At 36.5% G+C, this 26,356-nt stretch overlaps 2 protein-coding genes across 3 annotated transcripts; one reads left to right on the forward strand and one right to left on the reverse strand.

The window, feature by feature from the left end:
- Positions 1 to 6,922: 6,922 nt before the first annotated feature.
- On the reverse strand, positions 6,923 to 18,360 carry ubac1 (UBA domain containing 1). 2 transcript variants are annotated; one of them, XM_022667445.2, is made up of 10 exons: positions 17,906 to 18,360; positions 15,647 to 15,767; positions 15,470 to 15,543; positions 15,214 to 15,318; positions 14,968 to 15,070; positions 14,494 to 14,602; positions 13,726 to 14,014; positions 13,430 to 13,516; positions 12,404 to 12,542; positions 6,923 to 10,822 (listed from the first exon to the last, which is right to left on the reverse strand). In XM_022667445.2, the coding sequence occupies exons 1-10, from the start codon at positions 18,041 to 18,043 to the stop codon at positions 10,707 to 10,709; spliced, it is 1,281 nt and encodes a 426-aa protein (XP_022523166.2). In that variant the 5' UTR covers positions 18,044 to 18,360; the 3' UTR covers positions 6,923 to 10,706. The 2 variants fall into 2 exon arrangements, with proteins under 2 accessions (XP_022523166.2, XP_007243992.3); XM_007243930.4 differs by having other exon boundaries at positions 15,214 to 15,321; positions 17,906 to 18,359.
- Positions 18,361 to 19,218: 858 nt separating this feature from the next.
- On the forward strand, positions 19,219 to 25,609 carry entr1 (endosome associated trafficking regulator 1). Its single transcript, XM_007243931.4, has 8 exons — positions 19,219 to 19,566; positions 20,988 to 21,094; positions 21,334 to 21,744; positions 22,427 to 22,500; positions 22,858 to 22,969; positions 23,090 to 23,152; positions 23,266 to 23,405; positions 24,456 to 25,609. The coding sequence occupies exons 1-8, from the start codon at positions 19,518 to 19,520 to the stop codon at positions 24,538 to 24,540; spliced, it is 1,041 nt and encodes a 346-aa protein (XP_007243993.2). The 5' UTR covers positions 19,219 to 19,517; the 3' UTR covers positions 24,541 to 25,609.
- The last annotated feature ends 747 nt before the right edge of the window (positions 25,610 to 26,356 follow it).

Raw genomic sequence — 26,356 nt, forward strand, 5'->3', positions numbered from 1 at the left:
TAAAAACAACGCCGTTTATAAAACTCACGCCATGCTTTTAAGCACATTCAGTGCATTTTTCCCCATGACGGTGATATATAAATCAGATTAAATAACTAAAACACAAATCTGCATCTAGCCTAGCTACAGAGCCCCTGCTCTAGATATTTAAAAAAGGGTTATTTACAAAGAGAAAATTTCTTCTAAGATTGCCTTTTCCATAGGAAACCTTTGCCCTACCTCAATCAAATGTCAAAAGAAAAATACTGTGTCAAAATGCTAATTCAGGGAATTATGTTGAATACTTACAGTGTCACATTGTGACATTAAAGTGTTCTTTTTCGGCATCTCCAAGTGTCCCTTTTGGTCATCTCCAAGTCTCCTTTTGCATGGCTTCAAGTATCCTTTTTGTATGATCAGGTGTGAGGTGTCCAGATCAGACTGCTGCTGGAGTTTCTGCAATGTTTTTTTGGAAAGCAGCAGTATAGTTTATAAGGGGTAATTAATATGATGAGGAAAATACCAATAGAAAATAGTGTTTAAACCTCTTAAACTTTCTTCATTCTCCGTAAATTAACATGTAGCCCATAGGCAGTCACTATACGCTTGTATTCACGTGTTGATTGGCATCTGTGGGGGCGGGTCAGAGTGAGGGGAGGCGAAAAGCGCAGCTGCTCCATGTTGGAATATATCGTAAAAAATCGTTATATTTTGAACTTTTTGTAAAGTCAAATGCATTAAGTTGTCTACTAAAGACACTGTACTAGTCTACTGACTCCACAAACAGTTGGAGACAAGTAAAACGTCCTCTCAGGAAAGGTAAGCACGAGAGGTTTTGGAGGAAAAACAAAGAAGGCTTACCTCAAAGGAGTGCAGTTTCTCAACCCTGGTCCTGGAAGCACACCTCCCTGCACATACTGGTGATGCATGCTTCTTAGTACTTGTCGTGGAATATTACTGCCCCGCAGGTTTTAAAGTTTATACAAATTACAGCACACCTGCTTTAATTAGTTACATTACTGACCAGCTCTCGCTAAAGCGAACTTAAATAGGCAAATGTTATCCGTTACCAGCACTTATTTAACCCTCTTTCTTTAACTCTGAAAGGGTGTGCTAATGGCTTAGTTTGTTGGATCATGTGCGCGCTGTGCCTCCAGGACAGGATTATTTACTTGCGTTTACTTACAGTGTGTTATTTTTAAGAGAGGGTGGTGTGGCTGGGTTAGTTGAGTGCTCAGCACCTTATGACAATCTCTGTTAGAGTCTATAAGGGGGTTCATTTAATATGATGAAGACAATACAAAAAAAAAAATTTTTTTTTAGACATTTTAAACTTCCTACATCAGGCACGTGCAGAGGGGAGTGGAGAGTACTGGAGCACCTGCCCGTTTGGCTCTTACTGCCCAAAGTGCCCTTTTGTCAAATGTATTTATTATTTTTTGGTAAGTGTATGTGTGAAAGTCATACTCATTTTGGCCAGGAAACTACTGTATTTTACCCCTCTTTCCCGACTTCTTTACGTATTAGCATTTTCCCGTTAATTTACGTATTATAATAAATAAAAAAGTATTAATCAAGAGACAGGCCACTGGCCGCTGTGTAAACGGCTCTTAACGCCAATCATGGAGCCGGTTAAAGTCCCTCCCTATGGCGTCAAATCAATGTCAGGGGCGCAAAAATAACAGGTGAAAAAAATTAACCAGCGTGTTTTAACATTTTGCGTGTGTAAATTAACTTCTCATGAGCACAAATGTGAAACTCGCGAGCAAAAAGGAAATCGTATGCGCGCTGAGCAGAATATCGCTCTCGAGCTTAATTTTTTTCCTCTCGAATTTACAGTTTTCCAAATCTTGTTGTTGATTGGCTACAGAATACAGTCACTACACTTGTATTCACCTGTTGATTGGCGCTGTGTCTGTGGGGGGCGGGTCAATGGAGGGGAGGCGAGAATCGCAGCTGCTCCGTGTTGGAACGTGAGACAGTGAACAAACAGCAAGAGACCAGTGAAACTTTTTCTCGGGAAAGGTAGGCACGCGAGATTTAAAAAAAAAAGGCTTTTTTAACGGAGTGTTTCTCAACCCTGGTCCTGAAAGCACACCTCCCTGCACATACTGGTGTAGCATGCTTTAACCCAGTAGTTCTCAGTACTTTCCTTGGAGGATCACTGCCCCGCAGGTTTTAGAGTTTATACTAATTACTGCACACCTGCTTTAATTAGTTAACTTACTGACAGTAAGGGTTCGATCCTCAAACGGCAACTGGCAGCTCTCGCCAAAGTAAGCTCTATTAACTGAGTGAGTTACGCTCATTAACAGAATTGAGAAGCACTTATATATAACTCTGAAAGCGTGTGCTAATGGTTTAGTTTTTTTAAATCAGGTGCGCGCTGTGCTTCCAGGAGCACGGTTGAAACATTCTGATATTATTCACTTTAATTTATTTACAGCAATTGTTTTAAGGGAGGGCGGTTTGTCTGGGTTCGTTGGGTGCTCAGCACCTCATATCCATCTCTATTTGACAGTTTTTAAAATTAATTGAATGTGGCAGATAGTTCTTCACCTTGTGCCTGTTTTAACTATTTTGTAGCAAACCTAAAACGCGCACCGTGCTTAAAAGCGCAATCCGTGCGTAAAAACGCATTCCCGTGTGTAAAAGCGCAATCCGTGCGTAAAAACGCATTCCTGTGTGTAAAAGCGCAATCCGTGCGTAAAAACGCATTCCCGTGTGTAAAAGCGCAATCCGTGCGTAAAAACGCATGCCCGTGCGTAAAAACGCATTCCCGTGTGTAAAAGCGCAATCCGTGCGTAAAAACGCATTCCCGTGTGTAAAAGCGCAATCCGTGCGTAAAAACGCATTCCCGTGTGTAAAAGCGCAATCCGTGCGTAAAAACGCATTCCCGTGTGTAAAAGCGCAATCCGTGTGTAAAAACGCATTCCCGTGTGTAAAAGCGCAATCCGTGCGTAAAAACGCATTCCCGTGTGTAAAAGCGCAATCCGTGCGTAAAAACGCATTCCCGTGTGTAAAAGCGCAATCCGTGTGTAAAAACGCATTCCCGTGTGTAAAAGCGCAATCCGTGCGTAAAAACGCATTCCCGTGTGTAAAAGCGCAATCCGTGTGTAAAAACGCATTCCCGTGTGTAAAAGCGCAATCCGTGCGTAAAAACGCATGCCCGTGCGTAAAAACGCATTCCATGCGTAAAAACGCACGACGTGTACAAAACTCACGCCACGCTTTTAGGCTCATCCAGTGCCTTTTTTCCCCATGACAGTGATAATATATAAATTAGATTAAATAACAGAAACCTAATAAGGATCCCCTGAATAAAGAGCCCCTGCTCTAGATATTCTTAAAAAAAAAGGTTGATTTACAAATGTAATGTAAATCATGTTTTTCTTTTCTAAGATTGCCGTTTCTAAATAAACTCCTCCTATGGGTAGGAGGAAAAGGAGTAAAAGAAAAAGGGAAGGGGGGAAAAACTGAGGTTGTTTCTGTTTAGCATTAATTTCTCATTTTCATTGTGTCTTACAACGCATGCATTTTTTCCTCAAAATATATTTAAAAGAAAACATTTGCCTTACCTAAATCCAATGTCAAACAAAAATAAAAGGAAAAAAAAACAATGTGATAAAGTGCTAATTCAGGGAATTATGTTAAATAACTTTTCTGCCTTGACTACAAAAATGTATGTTATGTTCCAATTGTAGTCAGATTGTCCAGTGTTTCTGTTTCTTACAGTGACATGGTGATACTGTGACATTGCTTGTTGACAGATGAATTAATTGTGTAGTTCTATTTGTGTAAAGCCCCATGCTTAAGGTATTGTTTGGTTATGGCTGTTCTGCAGTCAGTCGTATTCTTCCTTTTCTTCAGTTGTTTTCCATTATAATGTTTTATCTTCTACAGTAGCTTGCTAACATTGTCGTCTAATCCTAGCATTGTTTTGGATTGGCCAGGCCAGCATACAGGGACTTGTATTAGGGAAATGTATTATTCAGGACTGTATCAAACATTTTATAATAATAACACTGAATGTTCATTTATTTAAACAATGTTTGTGTATTATTCTATGAGTAGATTTTAGAATTCTATTATCGTTGTGTTTAGATCCATTATGTGTTTTGATTTAACCCTTTCAAACCTGAATTATGTGCCATTGATGGAAAAATATAACTAATAGTAATGCTGTTTTGTCTGTATTGCACACAAATGAAGACTATAATATTCTAATATAAAATCTTAACATTATTAACATCTTAACATATTAACATTAAATCCAATTATGGATATTTTCCTGCATATTTTCAGGTCCTTTCTTCCACCAGCAGACTTGGGTTGATGGCAACACTGGGACAGGTGTGATTGACATAGGAAATATCTTCTAAAAAAATGTGTGGAGCAGTGGTTAATTAGGTTTTAAGAAAGGTAATATATACCAGTCAAAAGTTTTGACATACCTTAAATTTAGTGTTTTTTCATTATTTTATATAATTATATTATAATAAATGTTCTGCATTGTAGAATAATACTAAAGTCATTCAAACTATGAAGAAAAACATATGAAGTAATGTAGTAGTCATTTGGAATGGCTTTCAGTTAACAGCTGTTCTGAACTTGTGAAGAGTTAATTATTTGAATGTATTGCCTCTTAATCTGTTGTAGGCAGGGCAAGGCAAATTTATTTATATAGCAACTTTCATACACAATGGTCATTCAAAGTGCTTTACAAATTAGAAAATACAAAAAGAAGTCAAATTAAAAATATGTAACATGTAGAGTATCTCTAAACTGGAAACCATGCAATCTGGCAACCTTGCTTAATAAGCATAGTAAGCACTAGGTTTTAGATTACAGTAGTGACTTCTGAGCATTTACTTGTTTAAACAAAAAAAAACACTACACAAATCTCTTCCTTCTTCTGCTTTATCTTCTTATTTTCATCGTACAAATTAAACAACACACATTTATGATAAATTCCAAACCTTTTTATTTGTAATAATACAAAAACAAGGCTTTCCACTTCTAGATAGGTGAAGAGTGAACACACTGATGGAAAAGCAATGATTTTCTTCATACACTCAAAAATAACGGTGCATCAAAGGGTTTCTTGAGAGATACCATAAGAATAAACACATTTATGCTAATGAAAAATGAAGTAAAGCCATTGAATAGCCTTATGTAAACTCAGGGGGATGGCTTGGGAAGTTGTGAAGTGTTAACTATTATTATATGAAGTTGTGAGTGAGGCAGAACACTGGCCAGCGTGCTCATGGCAAGGCAACGTGAATAAACAGAATTAAGCTGGAGTGAGGCCTGGTAGCGGTTGCCAGATGGATGGTATGGATATTCAATTTGCGAAAGTGTGCGATCATTTAACATTCCTCCATCCACACAGTGTCACGTGTGTCCTGGTATATACATAATAGAAGGCTTTGCCACATGGCATTACCACACACACACTGCAGACAGCGTGGTGATGAGTGTTAATGATCTGACTCATCACTCTGACACGTCTGCTTCCATGAGACAGCCCAAAATTCATGGGACACTCATGGTACTCTAGGAACCCATTGTTGCACCTGTTATTATTTTTAAGAGTGCATCACTTGAAGCAAAGACAGTGTGGTAACAGACTTTTTAAGGAACAGGACTTCTTCTCATATTATTAGGAAGTTCTTTTCCATATCGGTGATATGATTCTTGGATAAACGTCATGCTTTTTAACCAACTGCTTGGAACAAGAGGCGAAATTCCAAACTCAAAGTGATACTGCTTCAGCCAACAAATCAGAAAACAAAATAATCAACATCAACAGCTTCACGGCTTTAAGCATGAGGCACCACTAGTGTTTCACACACACAGCTGTCTGGCCGTCACATGACCTTATTAGACTCTTAGTGGGATTAAAACACATGCACACACACACCCACACACACACATCATGGAGAAACATATATAATACATTGTTTGTGATGAACTGAAGTGAGGGAATTATTAGGGAGTTTTGCATATATAAAATCCCATCATGAACAGGCCTACACAATGCACCTCTTCAAATTTTCAGTTTGAAATAAAAGAAAAACTCATATTGCTCTTGAGAGCGGTGGTGGCTGCTCTCAAATATGCCTTGAGTATGGAGTATACAGTAATTCTTTAAACATTGAGGTAAACACGAAACCGAAGTCAAAATTTAAGCTTAACCCGGAAAACATATGTTTTAAGAATGTGAGAGTGTGTTTACATGCACCTCATAATCTGATTACTGCAGAATATCGTTGCAGAGTTCGTCATTAACTTGGGTAATTAGATAATGGGAAAACGTAGTGCTTACATGACTCTGGATACACAATAATCAGATTTTTGCTTTGCAACCAGCCAAAAAACTCAAAATAGGTGACGAAAAAATCATGTAAAAAATAAAAATATTGAGCTCTTCATTAGATTTCTTAATCCTTACTCCTGATTCCAAAAGATCCATACATAAATTAGCGTGAGTAAATAAATTAGTTAAATAATAAGCAGACAATTGCAGCAATCAGATAATGAACTGAACTTTAAACACACTCAATGAGAATAAGTGTTTAGGTCGCATTGCATGACTAAGTCATGAGGTTAGTAACAGTAGTCATTTTAAATGCCTCAAGATGGACTGGATGTTTCAGACACAACAAAATGTATTTGGCTCAAGAATAAATAGGATACAAAGGTAATTAAGAGCATTTAAATAAATTCACATATTACAATCTCTAAGCATCTATAATTCTGTTATCTTGCTAAGCTCACATGTATTCCAACAGTTCATTCATTGAGTATATTTCAGTTTTTTTACAGCAACATTTGCCCTGCGGTCTCTAAACCCCCTGAGCATACACAACAAAACCATTTCCAATACTGATGAAAAAAAAAAAAAAACAGGATTAAAAAAAGGGGGGACAAAGCAAAGCCATGTTGTTGGGATTTTTTTCTATTTTTGTTTTTTTAAACACACCTATACATCACAACAAAATGCAAGAAGAAAAAGCATGATTACTTTGGTAGAAGAGTCCCTAAATAAGAGTTCTGATAAAAGAGAAACTCTGCAAAAAAAAAAAAAAAAAAAAAATCCATCATTTCAGATTGATCTTACTTTACTCCCACAAATCCAGGTGGATTGGATTTGAAAAAGATTGCAAATTATTATTATTAGATCGTACTTTACCATCACAATAAGGTATATTCTGCTGACTAGTGCCCAGTAGTATTCCAGATAATGGACTTTGCATTGCATAGCATTAGAACCAGACTGAACACAAAGTGTAGAGTTCATTCATAATATCTATTGATGGATTTGTTGTGAACAGAAATTAAATAATACATGTAATGTATATTATTAATGACACTTGTAGAATAGATTAATTTATTATCGCTGTCATGCAAAAACCTATATTTTTTCAGATAGAAATGACATGGTATCATTTCATTTAAGTTAAAGGAAAAAAAGTTAAGAACTAAGAGTGAGAAACAGATATTATGTGGTTAGCACTAGATACTAAGTGGTATTTGGTGCTCACATAGTATTTGGTGCTTACCACCTAGTATCTGGTGCTTAGCACCTAGTATCTGGTGCTCAGCACCTAGTATCTGGAGCTCACCACATAAAATTTGGTGCTCACCACATAGAATTTGGTGCTCACCACAAAGTATCTGGTGCTCACCACATATAATTTACTGCTCACCAAAGTAGATGGTGCTCACCACAAAGTATCTGGTGCATATTACATAGTACCTAGGGCTAACCACTTATCTTGTGCTCTTTTTTTTACTTAAATAAAATTACACCATGTCCTTTTTTAACCAGAAAAATATACATCACGTCCCTTTAGAGGATCTGTAAAAACTCTCTATCTCCAAATTCAACATCATTTTTCAGCAGAAGAAAAAAAAAACTTTCCAAGCTTTTAATTGAAGTCAATGTAAAACATTTTTTGCAAATCCAAGTTGAGTTTTTGAGCATTTCTATTGGTCCATTCATTATGATTTTTTTACACAGAACTGTCAGATTAAACCTTCGCCAAAAAGTGAAACCAGCAAACATTGAAATACAGGTTTATGCCTGACAGCAACGTTACACTTGTCATTCAAAACAGACCAGTTTAGTACCTGCACCAAGAAACAGAAAATGGACTGTAGTAGAACCAATTATGCAAACAATAAATAAAAAAAATCAGTCATAACTGTGTAAAAGTAAAATGGTGATCTTTGCCATTGGCTCTGAAGACTGAAACAGTGACACCAAGACTAAAAAGCTGAGCTTGAGGAAAATTAGTTTTGTGGAACCTTCTGTTAATTTGTTTTCCTGAACAAGTAGTGTTACTGCAGTTCTATCAGTCCACTCGGTTTAGAATGAGGTGCATAATTCAAACACAAGTGACACATTTTCTTCTAGTCAAACACCAAAACATACTTCTAAGCATTCTTCTACTGCATATGTTGCACACTTCACTCAGCTCCATAGGGATACTGACTTATCAATGTTCTGCCCACAAATATTAGCAATATTATTACCATATGTTTTGCACTATAAGGCGCACCTAAATTCTTTAATTTTTCCAAAAAACTGCACTGCGCATTTTAATCCACTGTGCCTTAGGTATAAATTGTACCAGTCAGGTTGTAAGGAACAGTAAAGTCACTCCACCAGATTCCAGTGTTATTCAGGAGTTTTAGTTTAGTTCTCCAGAACCGGGGCTGGAGTAGCATTAGCCGCTAACTGCTGTTTCCCCATTCAAAGGGGAGTATTAACCCCCTTTAGCCGCTAGCCGCTAATGCTCTCGCCTTGTGCTGGAGTAATTCGGCAATCTAAGCTTACTGTAAACTACTGTTAGCTACTCCCCCACCACCACCCAGCGGCAAGACCTGCTAAATGAGAAGTTCCTTATAGTGTCTCTTAAAATGTGCTTTATAATCCAGTCCTTATGTATGAAAATAGACCAGAAAACAGATGTTTATTGATCAGGTGTGCCTTATATTGCGAAAAATATGGTTGTATTTGGAATAGTAAGGAGTAGTGTTCATGATTCAGTCAGATAATGATTCTGTGTAACTTATCGTCTGCTTCCGACTCTGTTCTTTCAAAACAAGTATTGCTAGCTTAGATCATGTTTATAAAACTCTGTTAGAAATTCAGTTTGATATGCAGAAAAATGCCAGTGCAGATTTTGCCAGAATATTCATGGTTATAGAACAGTAGTCAAGCTTTAGTAGTTTCTACATCCAGGCAGTTGCTAGGCTGTTGCTATGCAGTTGCAATGGTAAAATGAGTTTAAATGAGTGGTTGGTTTGGAATTCCAGATGGATGAAATGGTGCTACTACATGGCAACTATTATATTGCAGTGAGCAGAGTGAGCATCAGATTAAACCCTCTAAACGAGTTACAATGACCTTAATGCCTCTCATCCAAAGCCTGTTTAACTGGAAATGCAACATAGTGTAGCTATCATTGTTGTTTAACATTTTTTATTGCGTTTAATGAGCGATTTGCTAGTGTTCTCAAAAGCTTGACCAATTTAGCAACAGTTGCTATGAAAGAACGAGTTTGCTAGGAGAAAACATATGGATAGGTCTGCTACTCCAGACATACTACAGAACTCATGACACTTGGGACTTGATGATAACATCAACAGCACCAGAAATCGCCAAAAGCTGTAGATGGCAGCCTCACAAATGCCTATTATTTACATAGTAAAGCATTAAAAATTTGAAAAAATTAGCCAATGCATTGAATCTAATGGCACACCCCCATAAAAGGATTGTATAGTGTTTTTGATTATACCAGACACTGTAGTTGTTATTAGAGGTGGGCAATTAAATGATAAATTGATTCATTTTCTTGTGCAGCAAAAACTGAACTCAACTCTTGTGCTGCTTAAGAAAGTATTTCAATGGCAATTTTCAAAAATCTGCCACTGCTGAAGCATTGTTTCTGCATGTCAAAACCTTGATAAATATTGTGTATCATGAGAATCATGTGAAAATATCATTATACAATATTTTTTCCATATCGCCCAGCTCTAGACGTTATGGTCTTCAAAAGAAGTACTTATAAATAATGCTTGCTTGCATTTCCCACAGAAAAAAGTAGGTGCACAAGTGTTACAGCAGAGGAAAACTAAAATGTAGTTTTACACATATGGTTCTGTTCTCTAAAGCAACATAAAGCTGATATAGGTTATCTCTTACAGGAGCATTAAATTCATTTAATAAGATGTAACCATTTTCTAATAAAGATACTAAGAGAATACCTCTGTTAGATTGATATTTGAACATGATGGAACATACAAAAGCCTTTCCTGAAGTGTAAACATGTTTTTTTTTCTGGATGCCCAATGTTCATTTACATAAGGACAAAGTATATAAAATAAAATATATGTACTTAATATAATTAAAAACAGATCCTATTAAAATGTAAAAAATAATAATAATGGAGCTAGCTTTAGCAGTTCTTTTAAAGTTACTGTTTACATAGTTTTTTCTGTTGAGTTATAAATAGATATCTGTCTCTGTTTAATATTCAAAAATGAAAATTTCATCCTGTTGTTACTGTTACATTCAATGTTTCCTGTGATTCTTCAACATAAACCTTACCATTCACACAAACACACACGCACACACACATACAGACACACACACACTTCCCTTATAAATGAATAACCTTGTCCTCTTTGCAGCAGCTCTGGTGATGAGGTGTGCTCTACGTGCGGTTGAGTGTCTGGAAGATTCTGGAGATTTGGAGCATGACGGGGCCCGTCTCAGGGTCATTCATCCATTGTGTGCTGTTCAAAGGATTCTCGAGCATGTCCTCAAAGGCTGCAGGCCAAACACACAAGACACCAGCATTAAATCAATGACACAAACAGAAGTCAGCCAGCCAGAACATCCTAGTGAAAACATCAGGAAAGGGCTTGTTTTGCCTTTAGCAGTGGAATATGAAAATTACAGTGAAGAGATCTTCACAATGGGCACATCCTCAACCTCATTCACAGGAAGGGAGGGAGGGGCACAGGACTTTTTAAGATCATCATAACATTAGCTGGGACATTATCAGAATACAGTGCCCCTTGGCTCTTAAAACTGAGGGCTCTAGAGTACAACCAATTTGGTCACACGTGCAACCTAATTTCTCAATGTTGTGACCAAATCAAATCTTTGGTCACACCGGTACGACACGCCATTCGATCAGGAAGAGGTGTCCTCGACTCTGAAACTTTTCCTGCGGTTCAACAATAGACACACATTAAACCCATATTGTGCTCTAAACCAATCAGAGATAATAAAGGGCGGGACCCCACGGTGATACAACCTGGTCGAGCCTGGTAACTAAATATCAATGCTTCTGACATTAAGAACTCAGGACCAGAGTAACATACAAATATAATACACCTATTAGATCAAACAGCTGAACTTACTCTACCTAGCACCTTTAACACAGGGACATCATTTGGATATCAACAGAATTAATATGGGAAACATACATCCCCTTACCCTTACACACACACACACACACACACACACACACACACACACACACCGGGTAAATAGGTCATTATTGGACATGTTTAAATAGCCTGCTCATTTTTATAAAGGTAAACTACTAAATTATGTGTTATTTAATCATATATATTTAACAAAACAGGGGAGCACTGTAGGACTAATGCTTATTTTGGTAGTCAACTAATCTAGCGTTTATTTTTCCGATTAGTCAACGATTTTTTCTGCCTTGCCCTCCATCTCTGCTTGCTGTGGGTATGACTCCTGTTTCTAGCTTTTCCTATCGCTTAAAAATGATAGAAACAGACGAAATTAGGATTTTAATGCTCTTCAAATGTCCAGTACATTGCTTTGAAATGCGGAAAGTGACGCTGGAAGTGGTGCTACAAATAAACAGTAAGTCAAAAATTAACATTTAAAGTAAACTAATTTTTATAATCGACACTGTTGATTATATTGACTATTTGTTGCAGCCCTACAGCACAGCAGACATTTCAATAAAAAAAAACAGATCTAATAATGAGATTTTACTGTCTGTTATACATAAATGCATTCTTATTTTTCCTGGGACTCCTAACTACAAATAAAAAAAAAAAACATATCATTTCAAATCCAATTTTGAACTCTATTAATGTATAAATCATATTTCAGGGAATGTCAAAAACTCTTCAAGGCTGAGAGGTTATCCACCAATCCACCAAACTAATCACAGCTCACACTGCAGAGTGTCAGCAAATGATCCTGTGAGGCAACAAAGCAGCAAAATTGAGCCAACAATACAGCAATCCATGCGGATGCATATTTGCAGAGCTCAGCAAATTACATGTGGGCAACACTAACAAAAGCGAAGCACAGGGGCTTGTTGTTGGGGACCACTGAAACATAAAGGGACAGACTTACCCAGGAGTGTTTTTGGGTTTGTGAGGCCCAACTGTACCACGGGGTTTTCCAAAATGGCCTGGAAGAGGGGGCTGTTGGTGTCGATACCCTTGTCCAGCTCCTCGGGGGAGGGCTTTCTGTCGCCCAGCAACCACTCACACTACATAAAAAACAGAAATACACCAACAAAAACAATATGATTCCCCCCTTATTTTTAAATTGTCAAATAAATAAATAAATAAATTCCATTAAATTTGTACACATGTAGTAAGCATGTTAATCCGTTTTTTCACTTGTTAATCTTTGATAAAAGCTGATAAATTCTCTCAAAACATCTCAAAATAACAACTTAAAGCAGTCGAACATATTCATTAGAAGGGGTGTACACAGATATTTAGATATTTAGAAGCTGTGTACACAGCTTCATACATACTTTTCATTGGTTCTTGGGCCATCTTGTAGGCACTCCTCTTTTAAAGTCTGTCCACAGATTTTTATTGATGTTTATACTGGACAACAATAACAGTATGTATGGTAAAAAGAAAATCAACTTTGTTGTGTTTTAGATGCTTACCTTATTTCATATCAATTTATATAGATTTTGTGCTGAGCACATATGGAAGATTTTCAACCCCATTTTCTCCCTAATGTAGCCTAGCCAAATAACCTACCCACTCGCTAGGACTGCCTTCAAATATCTGCAATGCTTCTGACAATATGAGCGTGAGGATTAGCATGTGTCATACAATACATGTGAAGTTAGCAACCACGTCTTTTTAAACTGACACTGATGCACCATCATTTGGCACCATGCACTTGGAGCAAAGTGCCAGATCCCCATCTGCGATACATCAGCTAATAGACACCTGTACCAGCCACAAGAATGCTGGAGAGAGTGATTAGGGGGAGAGTGCCATATTTCCACACAGAGAATGCATGTGCCAGCCAGTAATGTTACCTTTAATTTTGTCAAATGGACAACAGCATATAAACAATCATATAACACAGAGCCTAAGTGTGAACTAGTCTTTTAATCTGGTGACTTACAGCAGCATCCTGTTGGTTGTTGTTGACGCGAAGTGCATCAATCACTTCCTTCTCGTCAAAGCCCATCTCCATCAGTGCAATCACTGCCTGTACACAAGCACAAAGAGGTGAAATGTTAAAGTTCTACTTACTACAAAACACTTACATGCAGAAATGCACAACCAGCCTTCATTATAAACTCCTTCAGGGATAAAGAAAAAAAAAAAAAGCTTTTCAGCATGTTGGAAGTAACAAGACTTTGTTCTATAGCTTGCTCTGTTTACAGAGTAGACTGTGCCTTGTCACATGACACTAACCCGTGAGTCTGGCCTGAACTCTCTTTTCCTGCGGATCCTCTTAAAGATCTCAGTTAGTTCGTCCTGCTTGGCCTCCTCAGAGTTGGCCTGGGAGGAAGTGCGTGACAGAGCTCCTGGGGCAGATGCAGGAGGGCCTACAGATGCAGAGGCGGCTGCTGCTGCTGCTGCTGCTGTTGCTGCTGCTGCACCAGCTCCTCCTCCTTGAGCTTCCTGGCCGGGCAGGGGCATATCCACTGTGGGGTCATCCACATGTTCAATCAGCCACTCCATAGCCTGTGTTACAGACATGCTACAAAGGAAGAAGCTCTGATTAGTGCATCTGACTCATCGCAATTACACCAGCAGAGAGGATAGTGAGTGCAGTCATAAAGGCCGAGCTAAAACACTAATAATGCTTGCACAGCAAAAACACTCCTAGTAAAACTGTTCTATGTTTATTGTAGGGTTTTAAAGGGATGGTAAAATTCTAATAACAAAATCTAAAATATCCAAATATTGTAAAACATATAATGTAAGTGTGCATCTAAGATAACATGAAATAAACTAAACTGCAGTGCATATACTCCTTGGTACTACTTTTCAGTTAGTTCTTAGCTCTCATGAAGATGAAATTAATTAAACTGGATGAATGTAGTCCAGCCCTCAATCAGAACAAGCTCATTCAAATATGTATGTGTGTAAATCTCTATCATATTCTAAAAAAATTGAACATATTAAGCTCACCAAACACAGTGGTGGTCAGATAAAGGGTTAGACAGGTGTACTTACTGGTTTAAACGCAGTGCCTTGATAGCCCGGCTCTCTGGGAAACCCATCTCAGTCAGCTGCTGCAGGACAGTCTCATCCACCCGCTCCTCTTCATCTTCATCTAGCATGGCTTAAAAAGTATATAGGAAACATAGAGTGTGAAAAAAAGAAAATACTTCAAAATTACTGTCACAATAATGATTTTTGTAAGGACATTATTCTGTCTTAGAGATAATTGCAATAAATGACATTGTCCTTTTACAAGAATTTGATGCTGCTTACATCATGATAATATTATAGAATAATAAAGCAATTTCAATCTTTTTACAGCGCAATAAAATTTCAATAATTAAGAATGTTTATGACATTGCAATCTAAGTTTTTTTTTTTTAAATATTCAAAGTAAATAAAACTTAAATAAAATCACAGTTTTTAAACAAAGATGACATACTGGCAAATTTCATAAGGTTTGTAAATGTGTTCATCTGCACTCACCATTAGCCTTCTTGAAGAGCTCCACAGCATCAGGGTTCAAAGCGAGAATTTTCTGTGCTACCTCAATCAGCGAAACAAGAATTTTCCTTAGTTCTGTCTGGAACTGGTGATAAAAAAAAAATAGACAGATAACACCTTTTTCAATTAATTCCCATCTCACTGCACACCAATGAGTCAGACAGTCAAATAATTTAAAGTGACAGTTTTAGCACCCATACAGCCCTAACAATGGATGCTGTTACTCACGTCTCGGATGTTGTGTTGAGTGACAGTGCGGTCAGAGTGGCGAGTGGTCAGATTTGCTGTGGCTTTGAGAATAGCATCCTTATCAGGAGCCTTGGCCTCCTGCTTCTTCTGTCAACAAAAAAAGGCGTGCAAAACAAAACAAGCTAAATAATGTATCTGTTTTAATCAGTGTTTGCAACATTCAACACTTGATGTACAGATTCACTGCACAATTAAGTGTGGGTCATTTAAGAGAGGGGTCATCACAGTGCATTACCTTCTCTTCAGCAGAAATGTCAGCCATTGGTGGGCGAGGTGGCTGTGGCCTCTTCTTTACCAATAACAAGCAATCTGGAGAAAAAAAATGTGAATCTTATATATGGAAACAGTTCCACATAGGAAGGAAACAATGCCAGAATTATTGTTAACATCTCAAAGTAAAACCGTGCAATACCTTTATCTTTAAGGTTTTCATCTGCAACCGTTTTGGCTTCTGTGAGAACCCTCTCTGTAGCTGCATGAATAAGTTTATGGTGTGTAAGCGTCTTAGGATCCTCTAAACTCCCATGGGCACACTGTCAATTAAGAAACATAGTTTAGAGTACAATAACTGCCATTCACACCTGCATATACAAGTCAATATCTTCTTATAGTGGTGCAGGGCCTGATAATATTAAAAAAAAAAAAAAAATTAAAAGCATAATTCATGCCTATTGATGTGTACTTGCCAACTGATTAAACATGTCATTCATGAGATGAGCTTCAATAATCTTGGAAAAAAACTTTGGAATTGGATTTTGTCTTACCAGTTCAATTTGTACATTTATCATTAATTACTACATTTAATATGATATGCAGAAAAGCTGAATGATTTTTAGCTGAATGACTGTACATATACAGCACTTCAAAAGGATGAGTTTCTTTGATTTTACCAAATTGAAAACCTCTGGAATATAATCAAAAGGAAGATGGATGATTACAAGCCATCAAATCAAACTGAAGTGCTTGAATTTTTGAATCAGGAGTGGCATAACGGTATCCAAAACAGTGTGTAAGACAGGTGGAGGAGAACATGCCAAGACACAAAACTGTGAATAAAAACCAGGGCTACTAATATTGATTTCTGAACTTGACTTAAACCTTAATGAATATGAGCTTGTTTTCTTTGCATTATTTGAGGTCTGAACGCTCTGCATCTTTTTTGTTATTTCAGCCATTTCTTATTTTGCAAATAAATGCCCTAAATGACAATATTTTTATTTGGGAGAAATGTTGTCCATAGTTTACAGAATAAAACAACAATGTTTATTTTACTCAAACATATACCTATACATAGCAAAATCAGAGAAACTGATTCAGAAATTGAAGTGGTCTCTTATTTTTTTCAGAGCTGTATATATATATATATATATATATATATATATATATATATATATATATATATATATATATATATATATAAAAAATTCATTTTGCACCACCTGCTAGAACCATTGCAGTTAGCTAACTGTAGACACCAACAGTCATCAAGTTATAAGTATCATGAGTATCAAATTCTTAGTACAGCTGTAAAAATCTGGATGTCACATGGTTGTGGAGCCCACCTTATGGTGGCTGTGAGCAGCAGCATACTCAAAACTGAGCACTAAGGACAGGTTTAGGGTCGTTTTAGCTAGAGTCGTTTCAGCAGCAAAGAGATAGATAGCTAGGTTACAAGCTGCAGCTAGTAAATACTGAAGCCTGGAGAGTGTAGCCATGGGGATAAAATGCACTGTAGTTAGCTAAGCTAGCTAGTTTAGCTAACCAGCAAACCCACAGCTCCAGCTATAGCTAGGTGACAGCCCGAGTTGCTGAATTATAAATAGCTCTGTCTACTCGCCTGCTGGTTTCTAAAAATACTTGGTAATGGCAGTGACGATCCCACAGGGCCCGGGTAAAAGCCCTGGGTAAGCAGCTGAGGATATTCAGCAACGCAAAAAGCCTTAGAAATAAGAAAAATAATGAGATATGGCCTAATCTGACTAATAACTACCTCTACGAATCTAGCTCATCAATTAATTAACTAGCTATAAATGTATACACAGGGCTTATTCCAAGTTTCCACGATTTACTGTACTGTACTGTAACACTGATTATGCTGGTACATTCTTACACATGTTTTGGGAGTGCAGTGTGATTTCTAAATTCTGGGACTACATTTTACATTTTCTGATATGCTTAAAATTCATGTTACACAAAAAAAAACATGTCTTTTTTATTAAGTGATGATAGTTCTTTTACATTTACACTATTTCAAAAGAGACTAATCTTTGCTGTCTTAACAGCAGCTAAATATATATTTTAATAATATTTAATTTGTTTAAAATAATGGCTGTTATTCTATTATGACATTGTCTCTCTTATACAGACTACTGCAATTATGAAAATAAAGATAAAGCAGCTACACTTGTGGGGTGGGATACCATTAGATCAACCTTTTAGGACTTGCTTTTATCTCATGAGGCAATATTAGACTCTCACCTTGTCACTTTTTTCCTACTTATTGACAGTGTGACAGTGACTATCTCTTTATCTCCTTTATCTCTTTTTTAAGCCTAATTGTAAATTATATAGTATATATACTATATAACAAAATGATCACGAGCGAAATAATAGAAAAGTGAGGGAATAGATACACAGCTATACTCCAGCTGCAGCTGTAACTACTACGTACATGCTTCAGACATTTCTCCTTCAGCTTCTCTATGGTGGTATCTTCGGTCACTTCCTCCAGCCACTCGGCGCCCTCCATGGTGCAGATGTGGATCTTCAGGACTTTACCTGCGAATATCTTCTCCTCCTGCACGAACATCGCCGCGATCAGGCCGAAGCCCTGCAGTGTAGATGTGCAGAAATGTGGTGGTGGTGATGGTGTACTCTGAGCTCCGGCTGCTGCCCCAGGACTCCTTATCCAGCCACTGTAGGTTAACTAACTGGACAAGCTCCAGTTATTAACGTTGCTCCGTCATTTCCAGCCCCATAGCTCGTCTCGAGTTCACCCCTCTAACCCGAGTTTAACAGATATTCCAGTAGAGCATGGATTCTCAGTAAATAGCTGGATATATTCACCCTGTTTTTGTTGACACCTGTGTTGCAGGCGACAACTGTACACGGAAGAGCAGGACGGCGCTACTACGCACGCGCGGGTTCTCCCTGCACGCTGATTGGCCGATCCGTTTATTTTGTCACAGCCTGTAATATAACGGAATATTATTATTATTACTAATAATGAATTTTTTTACGTGTGTTTAGGAAAATAATTTAATTCTTTGTTTGTCAATATACTTTTTTCTTTATTTATTCATAATAACTGATGCTATATGTGTTTTAGAGTCAAGCAAGTGTTACATGTATTGTATTAATCTACACTGCCTGACCAAAAAAAAAAAAAACAACCTGTATTTAACTAAGCAAATGATCTGGGGTTGCTGCAGTTGGTCAGGTCTAAATTCAGCGAGAGTATGTGCTGTAAGAACGAGGTCAGCTGACTACCTAAATGTACTGAATATAGACCAGCTGGTTATTCTATCAATTGAATTTTTCTTCTCTGATGGCACGGGCTGGCATATTCTAAGATGGCAATCCCAGGATTAATCGGGATGGAATTGTAAAAGAGTGGTTCAGGGAGCATGTGTCATCATATCACTCATGGATTCTCCAACATTTGTTAAATGATAAAATTATTTTGCTCAAGTGCTCAGTATGAATCTATTAATTTTGGACTCACTCGGGAGCTCCCCCTGGTGTTCAAACAAAGTGGGTATTTTATTCTGTAAAAATCATCTGATAGAATTTGGAATAACAAAGAGCGACATCTCCCATAGCAACAAATTCATTATTTTTTCTAAAACTGGTACAGAGGCAACATTTTTTTATTTTTTCAAAAATAAAGTAAAAATAAAGTTGCTTCCTTATATTAGTTTGTTAGACACGTTTGTGACAAATTCATCCCTGTAGATGCCAAACCATTAGAGGGCGGTATAGCTCCCTCTTTTTACACAGGAACCCGCTTTTAAACTGAGGGAAGAAGTCCAGCACTCGACAGGAGAAGTATTTACAGTCAGCTGGAGTTTATTTAGATGAGTTTTAATTTAGACTCCAGTCTGGGGGTGGTTTTAGAGCCAGAGGCAGCTAGTTAGCTGCGTAGCTCCATATCGCTTGATTAGTTTTAGTTGACAGTTCAGTGTTTTTACAGCTGGGCGGGGAGGGAAGACCCCCCTGCTGCAGGGTGAAGAGGGACTCAGTCTGTCTGACAGTGGAAGATCAGGAGAAACTACTCATCAGAAATGTCCAAACACAAAGCATCCAAGAAAATGCTCATTATTGAGGATGATGGTGAGTATTATATCTCCCTGTTCCGAACAGATCATACCTGAACCAGCTGATTAGCCTCAGTTAGCTATTAACTAGCCCTCTACAGGAAAAGCTGGCTAGATAAAAAGACAACTGTTGCTCCTGGTATTTATGGAATGTATTGTCTTACAATGCTTGAGAACAAATGCTTTTTTTGCACGGTCAAAACTGATGGCTGAATGATCCTACATGGCAAATTATTTTAAGCCTAATTATCTATATCACCCCTTTTAATTAAAATCAATAGCTAGTATTTATGAGTTAAAAGGGGGCAAAATATTCTAAATATCAGGCCGCTGGCATAACCATACCTGCATCTAATACAGCTCTGCAAAAATTTAAGAGACCACTTCAGTTTCTCTGATTTTACTATTTGTTTACTATTTGTTGGAGTAAAATGAGCATTGTTGTTTTGTTCAATAAACTACGGTCAACATTTCTCCCAAAAACAAACGACAATATTGTCATTTAGAGCATTTATTTGCAGAAAATGAAATAACAAAAAAGATGCTAATAAAACAAGTTCATATTCATAATGTTTTAGAAGTCCAGAAATCAATATTTGGTGGAAAAACTCTAGTTTTCATTCATTTTGGCATGTTCTCCTCCACCAGTCTTACACAATGCTTTTGGAGAACTTCAGTTTGGTTTGATGGCTTGTGATCATCCATCTTCCTCTTGATTATATTCCAGAGGTTTTCAATTTGGTAAAATCAAAGAAACTCATTATTTTTAAATGGTCACTAATTTTCCTAGAGATGTATATTCATTCTAAAAAACAGTAAACAGTGATCCGGTATGCTTGCTGGATGTAATAAGTCTGTCACAATAATTATGTTATTAATTATGTCGACTTACCATATTATACAATGTTGATATTATGGAAGCTCATTCCCGCCACCTAAAATAAGTTATTTTGATATGTTGTGTTATTATTTTGAGATACTAAGTGAGCAAAATAATCAGTACCTCAGAATAAACACTTAGTATCTCAAAATAAACATTTAGTATCTCAATATAACCACTTAGTATCTCAAAATAACCACTTAATATCTCAAAATTATCAGTTGGTATCTCAAAATAATCACTTAGTACCTCAGAATAAACACTTAGTATCACAAAAAAAACATATAGTTTCTCAATATAATCACTTAGTATCTCAAAATAAACTCAGTACCTCAAAATAACCACTTTGTATCTTAAAATAACCCTTTAGTATCTAAAAAGAACCATTTAGTACTAATATTATTTATCACAGTTAATTTAAAACAATTTACAAAAACAGTGAAATTACAATGTAGTGGTTCAGTGGTTTGGTCTTCTTAGTCTTTTATATGTAAATATATGTATTTATTTTATTTTTATGAGATGTGGTTGTGATTTAGTGTTTTTTGTGCTTTAAGATCCTGTGGATGAGCCAAAAGAGGGTGGAGATGAACTCAACCCTTTCTCTTTTAAAGAATTTATCCGGAGCAAAAACTATCCATACAGCAGCAGCGATGGTTTTGAGGTGAAGTACAATAAGAATGGCTTTGGCCATTGCTGTCTTTCCTATTACAGAAAAATAGATTTTTTTTTGTTTTATTATACTACTTCCATTCAAAGTTAAGAATATTTTGCTGCTTTTATTATTGTCTCTATTTAGTTTTAATTGGACAGCAACTAAATGCAAGGGATGCATTCAAGTAGTTTGTGTTGTTGTTTACAGTCTGTCTGCTGATTTTTTTTTAATGTTATTAATATCTGCAGAAAGCACATGGTGGTGCCTGTCATGTGGAGGACGAATATAACTACCCCAGAGGATTCGACCACAGTCACAAGGGTCAGTTTTTTAATGATCCCTCGCTGCTTGATCAGTCCTTTGACACTGAACCTGACGATGAATGGACTGAAAGTTACCAGCCCTCTGCTGTGGAAGAGGCACATGAGTTAGCACTGTGTGGAAAGCACGGTGCTTACATGGATCACTCACTACTGTCCAGTGAAGACAAGGACGACACTGCAAACGAGTGGGAAGTAGAGGAGGGCTTCTCGCCAAAGACTCATGTCCACAGGAGAAGCACTGGCAGCTATGAAGGAGATGAGGAGACGTCGGTCATCGATATATCCTACCATACTAAGATAAGCAGTACGGAGAACAGGGTCAGGGACCAGCAGAAGGTACTGAGATCCTGTGTTGCTTTATTTGTTTGGGTTTTTCATTAATGGATGCTCATCTGATTATTCAAGTAAACAGCATACTCTGATTTCTTAGATCAGAGTAATGTATAAATCTGATAAAGGGCAGGATTTTAGCTCAGAAACTGTATTTCTCAATTCATGTATACTCTTAACTGGAGTATTCTCAGATTTGTCAGTATGTGCATGTGTGAAAACAGACCCTGGTACCACGAACAATGTTTAACAAAGCACCCACAAGATGCTGACAAAACACTTGTGGAGCACTGCTGAAACTAAAGGATTTATCTTCAACCTGGTGTATTTTCTTTTTGAATCTCGATGTTTTTTTTTTTTTTAAGAGTTGCAACCTGAGGTTTGGGATTTACATGATGTTTACACATGATGTTACTTTATTCTGTGAGTTTTTTTGGCTGCTTACAAAGCAAAAATCTTATTACTCATCCAACTGATAATAAACACCAATCATTTAATATTGTGAATAAATATCAACACTGTGTTGCAAAACAAAATATTTTGATATTACACCACAAGTAAACGCTTTAATCGTATTACTGATAAACTGATGTTATGCGGTTCTGCATCAGATTATGAGATGTAAACATGTAAACACATGTATACTGTATTTAACACATGAGAAGTCATACATTTCTGTCTTTTCCAGCTAAGAGAAGAAAATTCCCTTCTTAGGAAGCAAATCAGAGAGCTCATCAAAAAGTCAGAGACAGACTCCTCAAAGTAAGAGTGAATACTAAATTTACTTCTGTTATTCTTTTTATAACCTATATTAGGTTTAGATTTCTTGGGGTCCGTTTTGCCACAGTCATCAAAGAACTTTGTATCTCTTTTTTTCCTTTTTTGAGCTGATTTGATTTCTTTTTCATTTATTGTTATTTGGCCATTGTGGAGATTTAAAATTCAGACTCTAGGTTTAAATATAATGAGTATCATAGAGCTATAATATAGAAAAGTGTTTAGTGCTTTAATCTCTGTGATCTTTGCTGAAGTTAGAATAGTCTCTGTGCTCTTTTTCAAACATGTGAATGGAATCAGAGATATGTAGATCTAATCAAAACACTTGTCGATGCTCTGCAGGATCAGACAACTCACAGATGAGTTGCACAACCGAAAGTTACAAGAGGAGAGGGAAGCTAAAGCCTTAGAGACAATGGTGCAGTCGGTGGAACAAAACCTTCAGTTAATGACGGTATGAAATTGATTTATATTTTCTGATTTTCCCCACAATATACAGTCATACCAAAAGTAATTGGATATTAGTGTATAGAGACTGTATGATGAAATTGAGACTGTATGATGTTTTACACAGAAACGTGCTGTTAAAGCTGAGAACAATTTATCCAAGTTGAAACAGGAGGTCCAGCAGCTCCAGGTTTGATTTTTATTAGTTGTCTTTTATTTATGATTGCATTGCTAACTGCTAAATGTTTTCTGAACCATTTTTGTTTAATATAGCATATCTAATTCTTTACTATTTCCCGCCAGAGCCAGTTAGACGCATACAAATGTGAAAATGAGCGACTTCGAGCTGGAGAAAGTGCTGCTTTAACCACAATGAGACACAATGCGCACATGGCATCGGAGTATCTTAACAAAGCAGCCAGAGATGCAGAGACTTCCATTAAGTACGTAAAATTTATTATCACTTTGGCTGCATCCTAACTGATTACTACCAGAGATGTTATTAATGAGGAGACCACCGACTGACTGCAATATAAATAAGAGATCTTATAACACTCAGCCCAGCATCTGTTTAAGAATGGTCCTGCCCTTCAACAAAAAGAGCCAGTCAGTTTGCTAGTTTTGCCAAAAGTGGAGAAGGATCAGTGTGCTATTGGTGAAGCCCCTGCTCAATGTTCACATTTTATCAGTGATTGAAAAATATGTTTCTTTAACTGTATGACCTAGAGTATTTTGGTCTCTCTGAATTCAAAGAGATAGGAGGCTGGTCAGGTCTCACCTTAGAAAACCGCCTAGTCAGTCGTGTTGCAAAAAAGGATGCAGAGTTAACAGATTTTCCTATAAGAACATTTTCAATACAAACTTATTAACCTGCCAACCTTCCCTCTCACTCAAACACTCATTAATTGACTGCACACTTTACCACCACAAAAAACAGCAACTATGTGTAGCATCTATAATAAAATACTTTTTATTCCAATGCTGGAACACTGATAAAGTTCTTATCATTTACTGTATAGAAAGCACATATCTGACCATCACCATCCATACTCAAAAAATATTTAGTAGAGAGTAAGAGAGAGTAAGACTATGCAATAACACAAAGAGTCTGGAAGAGTACTTTTAAAATATTCAGGTTAATGTAAATAAATTGAGTAAAGTACTATGTTTTGAGTCTACTGTTTTGGTCATTTTGTTTGTAAAATAGTCTGAAATTGCACAAAATATTTACATCCAATAAACTCACCAGTCCACTCTTTATTAAAATAAATATGTTAGATATCGCAGGGATGGTTGTGACAGGACATGGAGATATCAATAATTAGAACATTGTGTCCCCTTCCAACTACTGCTTTCAGTTTGAAAGACAAAATCTAAGGGATTGCTACTTAAATTTAAAGTTAGAATTTTTTTATATAGAAAAGATTTAATAAATTCTAGAGAAATTAAATAAACACTGTGAATTTAACTATAGTGTTTTTTCCTCTTTACAGGCAATTGTTAACTGGAAGAGAGGCCTTGTGTCTTGTATCACAGCTGCTGGGTTCCATCGACAAGATTACAGAAATTCCAGAATAATCATTTTATTATTCTTGGGTGTGAAGTGCCTTGGATGTCTCATGTCGTCTCATCTCATCTCATCTCAACTCAATCTCTACTGTTTTTTTTTTTTCATTTTCACATAACCACATGCCTTTTAAACAATACAACGGATGAACATAATGTTTTGAGTGGTTGTCAGTGTATATTATCATATGATCATGTTTTATATGTCATTTTAAAACAAGTGAGTTTTCTGTCCGTTTCTAAATCAGACTTACACAGTGGTGGTGAGGCAAAAGCTCACACGAAAGCTGTGATATGGGGCGGAATCCTTACAAACACTGATGTACAGTATCACCATCATATGGTTCAGTTCTCATGTAAGAGAGCACTCACTTCTTACATGAACAGATTTCAACGGGACCCCACCATTGTTTCCAGATAATGACTTCAATTTGGCCTTTTGCACTGTGGCGCTCAACCCAGATTATTATTTCACTCCCAGAATGAAGAGCACTTCTAATAGTAGTTAAAATCTTTTATATTGGAATAGGTTTTTGTATACTTAACGTAAAAGTGTACCTTTTCATAATATTACATCTGTGTAATATGTAATATATATTTTATACAAAGTAAAAAAAAAACATGACTGATCAGGTTTACACCACTGATATTAATTTAAACAGGGCATTTATTTTCTCCTCACTGTTTCTATAAATTGATAACTTTAAATTCTGAAAGTGGGAATTTATTCACACACATTAAATCTGCATGCATGTTGCACTCCTATTTGACCAAAGAGTCATATAAACTGAACATAAATGTTGTGTTTTTCCTGATTTTACTTTTCACTTCTGTATCCATTTGCTTCACTTTTTATATAACTATCAAACATGAGTTGAATTTATTTATGTTACTAATCAGATATTTAGATAGAGACTTTTATAGTGCCTTATTGACGAATGAATCAATGAATAAATAAATAAATAAGCTACTTTTAATGTGACCAGAGATTCATTATATGAAATTTTAGAAACTTATTTTGACACCAGTAAAACCAATGATGTGCTTAGTGGTAACGAAATAAACACATTTTTTTAACGAATGCCTGTCTATTACATGTCTTGTCTGGGATCACAAACACAGTTTGTGTATAGTGCAGTAAATAGTTTGATTCCTAACACAAAAACAGTATTAATGAGTTTTATTCAGAGCTGTTTGTGATACTGTAGCCATATTATCCGTCTATCGTCTATCGTTGTCTTTCCTTTTATTCAGACAACGTTTTTTTTTACATGCGTATTTTCACTGGTAAAACGCGCCATCTACAGGCGGTCGCGTGTAACTGCAGCAAGCATTTAAGGTGTAACCTGCCGTTGGAGTTTTTTAATTTATAAACCATATTATGAGCCATGAAAATGTTTACGTACATTAAATCCCACATAACGGGAACCCCACGATAGTAAAGAACATTAAATAATCGATTTCGTGATTTAGAGCCTTTAAACAACCTTTATTTAACATTGCGTAGTTGCCATCGGTTAAAGGTACACTGAATTAAAGTAGGGCGCTCCCTACAAACAACAACAATAACATTAGTTACACATTAATAATAATATGTTGTAGGGCACAAATATTTGAGGTTTTTAAACAATGTTTGTTATGTAAAGTAAAGCCCTGTATAAAACCGTAATAATATTATTTAATTATTTAATATTATATGTAACTGGAGTAGGTACGTAAGTAAGTTTTTTTTATACAGAGGGGGAAATTATATATATACAAATAAATAATATATCAATCAAAAAATATAAATATAAAAATAATCTATAATACCGTTATGTGTTTTTTT

This window comes from Astyanax mexicanus, chromosome 22 (assembly GCF_023375975.1).
Source record: "Astyanax mexicanus isolate ESR-SI-001 chromosome 22, AstMex3_surface, whole genome shotgun sequence".
Lineage (NCBI taxonomy): Eukaryota > Metazoa > Chordata > Actinopteri > Characiformes > Acestrorhamphidae > Astyanax > Astyanax mexicanus.